We start from the raw sequence: 16,431 nt of genomic DNA on the forward strand, positions 1-16,431 counted from the left end.
TCGATTAGAGGAGGAAAGAATTAAATCATCCGAGCTACGCCATCGATCCCGACACCCCTGTAACTCGAGCACCACGTCTCGAACTTATTCCCAGACGCACCGGGGAAAAACTACACACCTGGATGGCTGTTTAACGCGGATCTAGCCCATAAAGCCGTCGAATATACACTCGCTGGCAACGATAACGTAGTTCACGTTTCACCCCTGTCGGGGCTGGCCGTTCATCACGGCTAAAAGCCTATACCTTATCGGGGCCGACCGATAAGGGGATCACGCCTACGCTGCTCCCCACGAAGGTCACCCATTGCAACGCGAGTACCTGCAGACGTGGCCGCAGGTGAATAAGGGCCCACTTAGCGCGGAACCTTCGCCCTGTGTTCCCACGTCTGCCTCGCGACCCCCGTGATACTCGAGCTACCCTTTGCTGACCCGTTCCGCGACTTATGTTGCGAGAGAGAACCCGCTTTCAACGTGTTTTCGCGATTCTGTTGCAGCATCACGTAAAACTGAGGCACGAGAGACACCGTCGTCAACACGGAGAGAGCTATCTGACCAGCAGCTTCGTGTTGGACACGGATGAGCCTGAACGAGGAACCTGGGGACCATGGTCGTCGCCTAGCTCCTGTTCCAGGACCTGCGGCGGAGGCGTCACTCATCAGATCAGACAGTGCCTCGACATAGAGTAAGTGACTTTAATCATTACCATAGATATAATTATTCGTTGACACTGGTGATAATCCTTTAGTATACGGAGTTTAGACTAGGGTAAGGGATAGGAATAGGATCGGGACGGTAAGCCTAGCAAGGCTGTTATTAGCATTAGTACGTCACCTCTCACGTGATAACTGTACTGTGTCGATATGGTCGTGCGTCACGTGGGAGGTGACAAGTCGGAAATCTTTCGCATATTTACCGAAACCAACTACAATCTAGTGAGAATCACGTATAAAAAGCTAGCGTTCGATAAGAGGGTAACCCTTTCCAGTGCCATCGAGTCCACGAAATCCGGGCCCAAACGGTAGATGTCAACGCACGGTAAACAGACCAGACTGATGCTCGAAAATAGTCGCAATACGAGCCGAAATGTAAATACGTGTGATATGTCCACATGCCTGGTTCGTGGTATTCGTGTTTGGGCCAAAATCCTCGTCACGAGTCAGACTCGTCAAAGTACGGGAAGGGGTTAAAGATTGAAACGAATTTATATATAACGAGTTCTCGTTGTACCTCCGGTTCCAATTATCGCGATTCAGCCGTGGTATCGATGCAAATCCGATTTCTAAACGAAGCAATGTAATAATAGGTTATCGAGTTATCGTTATCGGGTATTTTGGTTAATTATCCCACTATCGCCGCGGGCACTCTTTCACTCTAACACTTGGAATTAAATAGCTGCATGTACGCGCGATTCACTGTTGCCTATGGGGGGCGTTTTAATTAAATCCTGGAAACATGAAATATCCAAATAGAGTCCCGGGAAAGGGAAACAACGCGGAATTACGGCACACGCCGCGAGTAAGATCCGCGAATATTTTCGTCGTATAAATATTCACGAGACTTTTTCCCGCATTCGGAATCACCGCGTTAATATTAATTACAAGATGGCTACAAGCAGACGTTGGCGAAGTTGGTCTGAAAATTCCAGCGACTGGCAAAACGTTGCCAGTCGTGGCTGGTAATGGAAAATTAATTTTTTATCTCGTCATTTCTCGCGAAGATGGGTTTGCTCAAATTCAATCCCGCCCCGCCGGCTTTTCCACGCTTCGAGGACTTTCCTCGCGGAATTTTTTCACGGGCCAACTTCTTCCCGGGGAATCACGGTAAATCCTTCTTATCTCGGGGGATGCTCGGCCGGGATTAATCGCGACCGCTTCCGGTGCCTCGCGAAACCCTCGCGTCTCAAAGGAACCCCTCGCTGAGGAGATCTGAGAATTTGTTGGCGAGTTTGTCGGCCGATCTGTTGCGCAAACGAAACGCGGAAACGGGGACGGGGTGGAAATGGAAGGTGAAAAGGACGGGTATCGACGGAAGAAATCGAGAGCGGAATAATGAGTCGTTAATAACACGTTGGAGGGAACGAGAAAGCGGGCTAATCGCATCGTGAAAGCATTCGACGTGTACGGAATGATCTCGCGGATCGTGTCGTAGGTCAGGCTTAATCGCGCCGCTTTACAGTTCTTTTCAATTTACGATCTTCGCTCACCGCTTCCGCCATTGGAATTTCCAAACTGAACGGCGTTCCTGCGTTTACTGCAATTCCACGGATACCCGGTGTTAGATTAATTTCGCGTTACGCTCGGTCGATTATATCGGAGGTAGTTCGAAGCTAGCGAGTCGAAATTGAACATGAAATGTCCTGGAAAGTGTTCAGAACGAGGAGAATCCACTTTCTAGACGATGCTTTTATTTCCTTTGGATCGTACCTGTTTTTAACGCGTTCGATTATGTGAGAGATATCGATGATTCTCCTTGTAGGAATTAATTGGTTAATTTATTATTCGTGTACTGTTTGTGGTACCTCGTATGCCATATATTGCTTAAAAAATTGTATTACTTAACACTAGAACTACCGATCTTTACTGGATATCTAAACATAGCTGCACAGATAATAGAAATTTTATAATATTTGATAAAATATTATATATATATAAGTCATTGATAATTTTTTGAAAAGCAGGTATATATTTCTGGTAATTGCAAAATGGAACATTCCGAGATCAATCGTTTTGACTAGATTGATAGTTCTAGTGTTAATGAAGCAGGATTCGAACTATAAAATAATAGCACAGCTTGTAATTTTCAGTGTTTCTTGAAACTAATGCAGTGTATGCGTATGTTAAAAAAAATTGATTTTTGTCATTTTTAGGGAAATATTCCGAGGATAGTAATTTTTTTCCAACATTTTCCTTAACTGTTTTCAATAATACTAACCTCCCCCTGTAAAATCACATTTGATTTATCATCGGACGATTTTTTTTTATCGAGATATACCTCTTTGAAGTCACTCGAGAAACACTGAAAATCGTAGAGTGTGCTATCATTTTGCCACCTGCTGTACAATTTTGCACGCCATATTTTATAAAAATCACCATCGATCCAAAGGTGTAGAATCGAACTGTGATAGTCATTACAAATAATTTCGATACACCCTTTGTCTAAAATTCATCTACCTCCCAACAACGAACAGTAAATAATTTTCGTACACCGGTTATCCAAAATTTCTTTAACACCCAACGCGAGAACCGCAAAATAAATTTCTTAAAGCTTACTTCTCTCGCTCTATCGGAGAGTTTAAAGTTCTATCTCGAACCGGGAAAAGAAATATCGAAAGTTTTCACCGCGACATGCAGTGGAACTTATCCGAAGCTAGCCTCGAATCTCTGAACTCGATGTTCCAAAAATCCCAGCGAGTAGTTCAACTTGCACGGTTCAACTTATCCGAAGCGGAAATTCACTGACACTTTACAAGCGCATTAAGCTGATACGTTAGATTCCTTCCACCTGATTTCCGGATGAAAATTTCATTGGAATGGAAACCGCGCGGGGCGAGAGAACGCAATTTTCCCGAAAGGATTGCGCGCGAATTATTTAGGAACCGACTGCAGCGAGTCGCATTTTTACCTGGCGCGGTGCTGGAGGACGTTGGCGGTTTACGGGGCGAGAAAAAATTTGTCGTTCCACTTTTCCTGCGAGTTTTCCTCGAAAGAAGCTCGTTAACGAGGAGGCACGACCGACGCGGAATTTAACGGAGTGTGAATTTCCGATTAGAGTCGCGAGCCGCCATGTTTCGCCGAATCGAGATTCGAGATTCAAACGAATCGGTGGTTCGTACTTCCGATATTCCCGTGTTTATTTCACCCGTTACATTTTTGTTAAGTCCCTATTAAATTCCTGTTACCAGTGGATTAACAATTAACCATTTGCACTCGAGAGGTGACCATCAGTCACCATTTCGTAAAATTTGGAAGATCGATATTAATTAATATATCAAATTTAATGGAATGTAATAGTATGCGAGGAATCGAAATCAAATAATTCGAAAATTCTATTATTATACAATTCTTTACTTACTGCTCAAAAAGGTATCGTTAGTTTTTTGGTGGAGAATCTATGATTCTCTATTCTTCGCTAGCCAAAAAGTCGTCCAGTGCAAAGGGTTAATTGTTAAGTTAATTGTTAACCACTTGCGCTACCTATAAACTTACAGACGCGTGTGCCAGAACGGTGCAGTGTTTCTGTGACAATGCTTGACGACGTGTATACCACGTAGTTGACGATTTTGCGACAAAAGCATTACGACGTGCGTGGCACGTCTTTCTAGCGCAAGTGGTTAACCTTTACTCGCGATGAATTTCGAAATTTTTCAGGAATTTGGCATTCTCGTGTTATTACTTTTATTCGATATCAGGTACGATGAGTTTTTGACTTTTTAAAGTTCATTTTATAATCGAATATAGAGAGTTTTAGATCATTTTTTAAAATGTCACTTCGGTGTTCTTTCAGTTTGTCGAGTATTAATTTTTGGTCTACGGCAGTGATTTATTTGCAAAGATTTATAGCATCGGCCTTATTGACTGCCTAGTCGTATACTATTATGAGAAGACCCAGTTCGATCGCTATAAAATCGTCTTATCGTTGCAGTGACAATGGCTACAACAGGTGCACTGGTGCGTCCAGGCGATACTTCTCCTGCAACATTCAGGTGAGTCTGATCTATAAAATACGGTATTAGAATATTGGATGCACGTTAAGGTTCGTACAATATCAACGCGATAATGTAATACCAAATCCATAACGTCTAGTGAAGCTTAATATATAAAATTCATAGCGCACGTGAACTTTTCAAGTAATTTAAACATGGTCTTAACGATCGTCGCGAAAGAGAGACTCATTTATCCGAATAATTTAAAAAATTTTTATTATACCGGATAAAAGGGATGAACATAAAAATGATGACGAAAAATACGCGAATGGAATACACAGTTACACTCGAGCCAGAGAAGATTTATGCGATTTATTTTAATTTATCCGTCCGCTTGACAGTCTATCAAAGGACTAGATCATCGACGCGTGACGCGAGTCTCAATTATTTGCATCTGCACGAATCAACGAATCGTTCTCTATTATCTAGCATTACTCGATATTTTCACTTTCTGTGAACCGCTAGTGCACACTTGAATCTATCATTATTAATTCGTAGATAACGCTTGGAATATTATTATATTAAAAAATTTTATAATAGTACCAGCGATGATTATACTTTATATCATAAAATCTTCTTTATTAATTGAATTTCCATCGTCCATATTCTTCACGGAAAAATCATTTTCGTACAATATCTATTTTTGTTTTACACTTCTTAATCTCCAGTTCATGCTCCGCTTTCTACCCGACGTCACAAGTACCCATATCGATCATAAGGCCATCTGCATACCGACTCAAGTACGAAACGCAAATAGAGAATGCGAATTTGCATAACGAATGTATTCCAGCTAAAATAAATTGCAAACTCGAAAACTTGGAGTTCACTAGCAACGCGACGATTGCCCGCTTAACACCGATTCGCAGATATCGGAAGAAGATGCAACGATTCTTCACCTCTGATCTTTCGATGCAGGATTTTGCAATCCGCCCGAACCCGAATACTCGTCAATTAAATTTCTCCCGGCTACTCGCAGAAGCGTGTCTCTCGTTGATCCAACATCACTCGCCCGAGTATACACGTTTCATCGCGCACGTCCCTAACCTTTAAACATGTCGGTCAATTTCTCGCGGATCGGTTCGACGGTCTTTAATAAAATGATTTATACGATTATTTAATCGAGTTCGTTAAATGTCAGCCGCAGCCTGGTTGAACTTTGAACCCGGGACGTCTGCCGACGACGAGGTTTTCACGTGTGGCCCGTGGAAAGAGCTTTCGTCTGTTGGACGCGATTCATCCGTTTAGGCCGAATCGATCCGACGATTATTCTCCACGGCCGCACGTGGCAAGCCCGTCCGAGATTCATTTAAAACCACTTAATCAAAGCGATACTGTTAATCTCCATTCCTTTCTGCCCGCCTTGCTTCATTTTGACAAATTGATCCGGTGATCGATTAATCCGCCCGAATCGTCGCGACTCCAGCGCGACTTCTGAATCGAGATCGCAGAGTGAGTGATTAGCGGGCGGTGTCGGGCAGAAATAAACTATTTAGCCGAGATCATTCCTCCTCGAATGGATTTTAACCTCTTTGAGGACGAATTTTTTAAAGTGGGAAAAAAATCCGTATGATTTTTTATTTATTTTATATCGATAACAATTCTACGAGTACTCGACGAGGGTTTTTCATCATCGTTAACGGATTCTGTGGCGAATAATTCTCTAACTAATTCTAATTTGTCCCTTACTTACACTGATCATAATTTTGTCAGTATTTCTGAAGAGGTTAAACCGATTATCTTTTTAAAATTGGTATGATTATTATTATCGCTAAATTGTTTCTCGAATTGCTAAAGAATGGTGCAAAACGTGCTCGTTTCTTGCAACAAATTTTTACAAGGATATAGGAAACCCTCCTCGGGGACTAATTTTTTAAAATGGGAAAAAATCTATATAATTTTTATTGTTATTTTTTATTCGTTTTATATCGATGACAATTCTAGGAGTACTCGATGAGGTTTCATCTTCATCGCTGATGGATCCTGTCGCGAATAGTTCTCCAACTGATTCTAATTTGCTCTCCAATTATAATAATCATAATTATATCAGTATTCCTGAAGAGGTTAAACCGATTATCTTTTCAAAATTGGTATGATTATTATTATCGCTAAATTGTTTCTCGAATTGCTAAAAAGTGGTGCAAAACGTGCTCGTTTCTTGCAACAAATTTTTACAAGGATATAGGAAATATGTAATTTCGAATAATCTCGAGATCTACGCTAATGAGAATGTTAGGTTTCTCTAAATTGTCTCTTAAATTGCTAAGAAGCTGTATAAGACGCGATTGAATAGGAACAGGGAAAAACGTGTAATTTCAAGCGATTTAAAAACCACGTCCCGTTAATGATAATGTCAGTCTTGTCGAACCTTCGTGACTCGAGCTACGAATCCTAAATAGTCTGACGAAGAGTGAGAAACTGTGACAGTTAGAATCACATACATGTGTACTTCCTTTCGTAACTACTGTATTACGTCACTAGGTCGGTCTTGTTTGGCGCCGGTTACGATGGACGAATCCAAAGGGATATTGTGTGGTTCTTGAAACGAGTAGTGGACAGTGTTTTTCAGTGGTGTTTTTGTCTATAATAGACAACGACTGTCTTGTGCTCCTCGCCAGAGTGTCACAGAATCCAGAGATCATAAGAACTCTCGATAGGGCTAAGTATTTTTCTATTCCTTAAAATCGAGATGAATTATTACCCCATACATCACTTGACGCATATGGTCGCTAAGAGTCGATATTTCATCATGCTTTATCCGAGATACGGGGTCGGCAATATGGTATTTTCTCTTCTAGAATAATTATCTCGAAGGAAGGGTACTCCAGGTCCAACAACAACTTTTCTCAAAGCGTTTTTCGCTAATAGCTCTACTCGGGAACACACAGATCCCTGGCGAAAACTCGGTCACGCAGACTAAGGATTTCCACGTGAAAAGGAGTCTACTTCCAAGGATCCTACTCCTTTACCGTCAGACTCCGAAGTATCGGCAACTGATTTAATCCACGAAATTAATGGCACTCTGCTTTTTCCTCGATCCTTGGAACGATCGCCTTCCAAGAGAAACTCTGACACCAGCCGATTTAGCAGACAATTGATCTCGAAGCTATCCTTCCCTCGCATCTCCGGATTACCCGCCGCGCCCCCAAAAACACGATCACTGGTCGCGATAAATTTCTCCAGCGACGCGAAAAACACGCGACCATATTCTGTCCATGACACGTTGGACTCGAATGAACCACCGGCCGAGAGGACGGAATGGGACGGGATGAAATTATCGATTAATAACCACGCGAAACGAAGGGTTAATAGTCGGTGACAAGCAACCGGTCCCTGGAACCGTGCCCGCCGCTCTGTTCCAGCCGGCTCGAGCTCACGGGGTCACCGGGACGCCGTAAAATCCCCGGTCCAGGTAGCGTTGCAGCAGCCACGACGATCGTTTCGTAGTACATCCGTTCGTTGATGGACGCGTTGACCCGTTTCGAGCCACGAGCAGGGATTAAAAGTTTATGGCCGCAGTTAAGATCGACCTCCCGCGAGCCAATACTAAATCCTGCCTCGAGGGCACTCGGGGGTGTACCTGGCTGCGTGGTCCAGGTTCAAACCGCACGATCTCGCCGCGGCAGTCGTAAACACGCGTCGTCGAACATAGTCGTCCTCGCGGATGATCCAATGGTCGGCTCTGGGATCCATGAATTTTCTTCTTCGAGTTCCCCTCAAGTCGGGGGTCCTTCGTGGTAACTGTACGACACTGGTCAAAGTTCTTTTTCGAGGTTCGGAATTTGGGAAGAAGGAATTTTAATGACTTTTAACCCCTTAGGCACGATACGTCACTATAGTGGCTTTCGCGGATGTCATCTTTCTGAACGATACGCCACTATAGTGGCTCTTTTTGATATACCAATGTCAGGTATGCAGTGCCGTATCATTTACGCAAACTCTGTCGTACAGAAAATCAGCTTCGCAAAATTCAGTCGTGCCTAAGAGGTTAACGGTGAACTTTTACCCTGTCTGTACACTGAGTTTGTGTGTTGTGGTTGGTGGTATTCTGGTATTCGAGGTGGAGAAGAATTGTACGTGTCTGGGGTTAATTGGATCGAGATAAAAATTGGGAATGAATAATTGATGTTTATATGTACGTCAGTTGTAAGGTACCTGGAGTTGTCTTAACGCGCAGTGTCTGTGGTATTGCTCCATCTAAAAATACCGATATACTCGAAAGCCTGGATGACGTGACGGACAGATATTAAAGGAGTTTCATCCGAGGATCTTTTTCGTGTAACATTTTAATCAAAGTTACAAGAGCAGCGTTGAATTTTTGAAACGGAGAGAAACAGTTTAGAAGCTTAACGAGATCAGCTACTTAAATAATTTAATGGTTCAACAAGACGCTTAATTAAGGGCTGCACGAGCTGATGACAGCGTAAATTAGTTAGCCAAATACGTCTCGTCTCATTTCATCTTTCTAAACTATTTAAAACTCCAAATAACTCGTGGCATTTGAAACTTCATTTCCAATTATCGAAAGATCGATGAAATAAATTAAGCTACGTTTAGGGTCAATTTCGAATTAGAATAGACTATCTCGATCGAGATGAAACGAACTTTTCCTCGGATTCGGACTCGTTTTATCTTTTATTTTTTATTTCCAATTCTGCGAGCAGTACAGACTGTCGGTACTCGAAACAACGGAAACAACGGAAAGTATCGAAGCGCATTGTTAGCAGTTGAAGTGGCCACGTGACTGAAACAACGAGCCTAATTTTTGTTCCATGGCATCGATGGAGCAAACTTTGGAAAACCGCGCGAGGGGCCGGAACGAGGTTTCCCTTTCGTGTTAAAAATTAATTTCACCGTCACACACGGTCCGAGGGATTTTCCCTCGCTGCCCGCCGATAATTGAAGCTACGTCGCATCAATTTCCACCAACGCCCACCACGCCAATCGAGCCACCGATCCCACCGCTTTAATTTAATTTTCCCCAGTCACGAACCCCCGATCCGGCCTACCGAGACACAAGAAACTACTTCAAGAAGAGGACCACTTGCTTAACCCTCGTCCACTTCCTCCCGGGACGCCAGGCTGGAAATATATTTCCGAAAGTCACGTAGACCCCATAAAAATTATTTTCACCGTATCGCGAAACTTCCAGTCGCTTTTTCGCTAAATCGATCGTGGAGACTATCCTTCCACTCATCCTTCCCAATGAAATTTTTATTACTATAAAATTTCTAGATACTGTAGAAATTACGTAGAAGGTATAGGAAACGTTTCAACCATATCTATCGATTTATCGAGAACATTTTATACATATAAAATTTCGATAACACGTATACCACTTCAACGGTGAAATTCGCGTTGACAGAGATTTCGGATTGTCCAAGTAAAGTTATTTTCGATATCCAAATAATAATTATTTCGAAACGAGTGAATAAATCAGCAAATCGTGGAAGAAATATTCCGTAAATTTTATAACGCGGATTTTACAACACGAATTCTCAGAAAAGGTTAGGTTTGGGTTAGACAGCCATGAAATACGTTATAACGCGACGGGTCAGCCTGTCGATGTAAAATCGTGCCACGGGACAGGAGGATCGTCGAAAATCTTGCACGGCATGAAGGTCCTTTAATGATCCTCGAGAGCAACAATATGGCCACGCGATAGTGCAGCAGTGCACTGTCGGAGATGCTAAAATTTATGAACGACCGGCCATTATGGAACGGACTCGCGAAGTATTAACTTCGTTAAAACGACGTGCTAAATGAAACGGGCCGCAAGCCACGTCGTTGTTATGCGTTCGTAGCCTATGGATATGGATCGCTGATTCATCCTGCCTGCCGATGGATAATCAGCTTCGCGTGTGTATAAATATTCATTGCCGGTAAATACGAGTATTTCCGTTATTGAAGCGAACATCGTGACTCGATGATACTGCTAACCTTTCAGCCGATGATCTAACTCGCCAAAAGCGCATTCTGAGCGTGACACGACGAACGTGCCGAGAGGGATGATAATACGAAAGGATGCAACTTACACGTGCTGTTGCATTATCTATGAAGACATCTGTAAAAAATACACGATTATGTTCTTCGATAAATACAGTATATACTAACACTTTGACTGCCAATTTTTATGTGGTACGCTCAGGGGGTCACGATAAAGTTTCCATTATTCTTAGGATATAATGATAAATAATCGAACAATATGACAAAGAAAAAAGAATTATGGAAATTATTAGTGTTTTTCATTCAGAGTTCTCTATTTATTTACGTTGTTCAAATTTTTAAAAAATAGTTAGAATAAAATAAATATAAATTTAAAAAATTAGTATCGCCAGACACTGATGACCATCATGGCAGTCAGAGTGTTAATACTAGAACTACCAAGTCGAAATGATCGAAATTTTCTCTTTCTCGGAATTATCTTCTCGGAATTTTGGTCTTGGAATTTTCCTCTTTGCAATTATTAAAAATATATAATTGCTTTTTAAAAAATTAGCGTCGACTCATATTGATACGTTTTTACTTATCTTCATCGTACTTCTAAAATTACTTTTATCTATGCCCGCTATATTTAGGCACCGATTAAAAATTGGCAGTTCTAGCGTTGATGGAAAATTAATTTTATTCGAGTGTACGGATAAGTTGACGCGTCAGACTCAGTTAAAATGTTAAATATAAACTTCAGAAGCGAGAAAGTTGCTCTTGTTCTATTCTACATATGGCGATATGGAAACGCCGACTGACGTAATCTGCCAGATATGTCTGTTAATTAATTACATTTACTCCGTACGAGGAAGCGCATAAAAGCTCACAAAATCGCGTGAGCAGCTCCACTTATGAACCCGTGTATTCCAAGAATCTCTGCTCTCTTTCAAACCTCGCTTTCATTGCCATCTGCGTTTTATTTTTACACACTCGCCGAGTATTTTTCAACCCAGCAGCGATTTCGCTATTTAACCCCTCGAGCTTCTAATTCTTCCCGATCCTCCTTCCGACAATTCCCTATTATTTCTTTATTTTACAAGAAACGTACGTAAAATGAAATAATTAAGAATATCAAGAGTAGCTCGAAATTCTTTGAAGCACCCGTGAATGAAACTGGCGTGGAATCACGGTTGATATATTGAAAATTCTTAACACAGTGTTAATTTAAAACCGCAAACTTCCGGAAAAGGGTATGAGCAAAATCGAATAGAAAAATTAAACGATCGTAAGAGAACAAAAATTTTCCTGTCCCTGTTTTATATCTCGATCTACAACTTCCTCGAGGTACAACGTCGATCCTTCTACAATTTTCCAATTATTCTTATTAAATAATTGGAACTTTCTAGTGGCGATTTCTATCGAATTATGGAAACTTAGCCGTCGTTTCTACCGAAATCGTTCGTCGTTTAATATCGTCGTTTAATTTCGTTCTCCAGCAAAGTGGCGTGCCACAGTGCGATAGATTCCTAGGGAATTGAACGGCCGCCAGGCCACTTGGAATATCACAGCGATCCATTTCTCGCTCGCCTCTGCAAAAATTCCCTCCCTCAACACCGCTCATTGTTCTCGCCCCTTTGTCCGGGCACCGCGAAACATTTCGTAATTAGTAACAATGCCTGCCGGCTAAACAGAGATTATCGAACGACGGAAACTCCCGGGGGACTTGGGCGGATGAAAGCCAGCCGGCTGGACCAGAAGGAGAAATAAAAAGGGGGCCGAAGAAGATGGATTCCTTTAACGAAGCGAACCTTTAATTGCGAGTCCTCGTAATTGCGGAAATACTCGATGCCGTATTTACGAGCCCGTTTTTACCGATTTCTCGCCAACCTGCCGGGTTTATGGTTGCAGATGGAGCGATAGCGAGTTGCATTCTGCAATATCAAGATTAACAACGATGGAAATTAGATCGTTGCGTTGCGTTACGTTGCCTCACTTGATTTTCTGCTCGAGGCTTATATTCTCTCGAAGAGAAAATTATTTTATAAAATTATTTGGCACGTCAGGATAATAGATATAGTCGTCAAATTTAAAGTACTCGCTATAACCTTGAATGACCTTTAAATATCAAGGTATAATAGATATAGTAGATTAACGAATTCACCCTGAAATGCACGTCTATTTAGCAGAAATTTGTGACCATTGTAAAATGTCTCCCTCGAGCCAGGGTAAGTTTTATTCGAAACAGTGTTTGAACGAACTATAGTTCAGAAAATAATTGAGTAGGAATCTTCAAGTGGGGCATCCTGTATATTAAAGATGACTATAGTTATCCATCAAAACGTCGCATTAACGTACAGCTCTATTGCTAATTCAGTCGACTGGTTCTTTCAATTGGAATTTCATTATTCTGACATTAAAGTTAATCATTTTATAACAGATGTCAGTGCTGATACCTGGCCTCCTAAGATCAATAGAAGCTGAAAAATGCAACTCGACCTGAAGCTAAATAAATAACCAATGCATCGACGACGCTTGGTACCCAAAGACAGCTATAAGCATTATCGAAGAACCAATTCGAGAAATGCGAGGAAAGTCTCCTCCTAAGCTGAGATCTCGTTTGATTTGGAAGTTTTCAAGAGAAACGTAGAAGTAGCTAAAGCGCAGAAGATCGATGGATCGAACTGATAGACTGAGCTTTGAATCTAGGTCTCTCGCTTGTCAGATGATCGCGTTACCAATTGGGCTATTTGAACACGCGATTGAATAAATTCTTCTTCTTTAGGACACTTCGTAGAGACGACACAGAGAACGTAAGAGACCTCCATTCGGCATCGAGTGTATTTCCTATCTCGCACTCTTTTAATAGATCCGCGGAAATAGTCGATTGGTTGGCACTCTTCTTTGCACACCTAGCGGATGTTTGTTCGAAAACCAGAACAGGCACGGATAACGTTCCTTCAGACCACGCGTGTATATTTTTCCTCTTGCTTCTATGCTGAAGGATGTTTGACGTTTAGGGGGATGAACGACACCTGGCCGAGACAAGTGGCGCATAAAGGATCGGAACAAACAGAAGACGTCCCAAACGTGAGATATTGCGATTCTTTTCAGAATTACGGCCAAGGTGTGTCAGAGAAATGACAGACCCACCGCGAACTTTAATACTAGCATCTTCATAAATCACAGGGGAAATGGAACGCGGAGTTGAATCAGCCATAACGGCCACAGTATTTCAAAAACCCCAATGCTTCATGCTATAATATTATTCTACTGATAGAATATACTAACTATATTTATGGAATTCGAAAATTTCCCATTGCTTCGCCAATTAACCCTTTGCAATCAACGACCTTTTCGTTACAGAAAAATAGTAATTCGAAGACTTTATTTTTAAAATGGTAAATGAGAAATCATATGCAAATTAAGACATGGAATTATTTTTCTTCGACATTCTACACATCGTTAGGTAATTTTAAATTTGATATATTAATTAACGTCGATCTTTATCGTCTGACTAAATAGTGACTGAGAGTCACCTCTCGAGTGCAAAGGGTTAAGAATTATTTTAAGAGGATATATTTCGATTATTAGGCAAGAAATTTTTTTTCAAAATTTTACTTGCAGAGCTGCAACCGACTCTTTCATCCGATACCATCCATCGGTTTAACCTCGGGTCCCGAGCAATAATTATAATCCCGAAAACCGTAGTCCCTGATCACGGCCCATGCATCTTGCGGACTGTCCACGAGGTTCGTGCAGGTTCCTGTGACCCTGAAACGGTGCCTCGTGAACCATCGATTCGCCAGCGGGCGTTCAAGGTCAATCGTAGGACCGCCGCGTCCCAGGAGAAAAGCGGTCCGCCATAAATCAGCGGGGTCGCGGGACCTTTGACATCGTTTCGGGATCGCGGGTCTCGCGATCGAGATTCCTCCTCTTCTGCGGTCACCGTGGCGGCCCGTTTCCCCGAATGGCCCCACCCCGTCGCACGGTCCTGTGTCTTCGCAAGAAATCTTCCGTCATAAATCCTGCCGTATCCCCCGTGCGTGTGCTGTACCAGTCCCGCCGGGATATCTCTTCGTCCTTTTTACCTCGCTCGATTTATCGACATTACCTGAACGTCCCAACTTCCCTCCTGTTGACTCGCCACGGTGCTCCGTGCTCTCCAACCACCAAATTTTTGCGACTGGTCACCGTGGAAAATAGCCTACGAGCATCTCCGATGGTACTAGGGTGGACTCACAGCCGCGTGATATCATCGGGGCTGATCGAAATGGTGTTTGCTCGTTTGATTGACGGAATCGACCAAGGGGAGTCCCGTATGGGTGTTCCTAGGTTGGTCCCAGGCCTTTCTTCATTCTGCGTGTTGGTTTACGAGCTGGTGTCAGGGGTTCTTTTTTAATTAGTCGCGTTGAGCGAGATTTATTCTCTTCGGCTTGCGGTGGATAGTTGGAAGGATGCTCGGTACACGTGTTCTACTAGTTATCCGATTATTTAACTAGTCAACGTGACAATATCGTCTCGTTCCTCGTAAAAACGATGATTAAATTTTAGCAAAGTCCAAAGATCCACTCGCATTTGTAAACCATATTCGTCCTTTTCTTTTTCATACTTGAGAGTCTGCTTGTGAGCTCGTCTCGCAACGAATGATCGTGACTCATTGTCAGTCCATGTTAGAGCGTTAATACGCAATAAACACGTGCCCAAACGATTTGTGAGCAATATGTATTAAAATTGACGTTTCGAGGGTAGGTTATACGTAACGTGTTCGGTAGTGTCATGATAAAATATCCGAAAGGAGTCGGATTTCGACTCGCTCGATACCCCCGACATTGAACCCAGTGTCGTCTGTAAATACAATCTTCCGGATCCACGCGTCTGGAACTCTACTGGGTGTGATGCTTCAGCTCCAGTCGCACCCTCGACCCCATCGCATACCGTGACCAGACACATTTTCCAATCTTCGTCCTTGCCCCTCGTACACGCGTATTTCTTCATGAAGAAGATGGGGTCTCGGCCCCTGGTCGGTTTCAATATTTATTTCGACGTCTCGCAGGGACGCGTAGGGTGAAGTGCAGTTTCGCAGGCGAACAAGGGGAGGAAAGAAAAGCACGCGAACGCACCGCACTCGTAACCGCAACCGCAAGCTTTTCGAGCGCTTTCGCATCGGGCTTTTTTCCCTCGAGCTCCCTCGCGACCCAGTAAAACACCCTCGTGTTCCAGTTCCTAGGTGGGGCTCATTTCTCGCGGCCATCCATGTCCCCATCCTCGAACGTTTAACCGATTCTATCGAATTTCCGATTTTCGCAATCGGATTTCGCGGTAATTCGTTTAGAAGATGTTTCAGATTCTTAAAATAACAACGGGGTGAAAAATTAATACGACAGACAGTGCGTTAAATTTTTCATTGGTGCTATTTATACCCGAATTGACAGGTAAAATGGGGCGAATTATTTATTAACTCGAATTTCGACTTAGTTCGTTGACTTCGTTGGATTTTATTTAATACCTAGAATATCTTAACACCTTTAAAATATCTAAATTGTCAATAACACACAGGATCACCGATCCAAAGAATTACCATTTGGAAGATAGGTAACACTTGTCATCCTTATCATCCTGATACCAGTACATTAGTCATACGAGCTTATAAAAATCGGTGCGAATTTTTCTCACACTTCTGAATTTCGTAATATCATCTAGACTTTCGCAGCGAAACGGGGGAAGAAAAATTCTCAAGGTTGGAAATTAATTCCGTGCGATTTATTCACGCTGTCCCGTGTTTCTTTGTCCAGGAATGAAGGCGA

At 42.4% G+C, this 16,431-nt stretch overlaps 1 protein-coding gene across 1 annotated transcript in view; it reads left to right on the forward strand.

Moving 5' to 3' along the window:
• Window positions 1-5,478, forward strand: part of LOC108555689 (papilin-like) — a 122,850-nt gene extending 117,372 nt beyond the window's left edge. The window contains exons 3-5 of the mRNA XM_017911470.1: window positions 495-682; window positions 4,642-4,702; window positions 5,371-5,478. Of these exons, the coding sequence (XP_017766959.1) occupies window positions 495-682; window positions 4,642-4,702; window positions 5,371-5,478 (357 nt within the window). The remainder of the gene's footprint in view (window positions 1-494; window positions 683-4,641; window positions 4,703-5,370) is intronic.
• The last annotated feature ends 10,953 nt before the right edge of the window (window positions 5,479-16,431 follow it).

The sequence above is a fragment of the Eufriesea mexicana genome, unplaced genomic scaffold (genome assembly GCF_001483705.2).
Source record: "Eufriesea mexicana isolate 0111107269 unplaced genomic scaffold, ASM148370v2 scaffold267, whole genome shotgun sequence".
Taxonomy (NCBI): domain Eukaryota; kingdom Metazoa; phylum Arthropoda; class Insecta; order Hymenoptera; family Apidae; genus Eufriesea; species Eufriesea mexicana.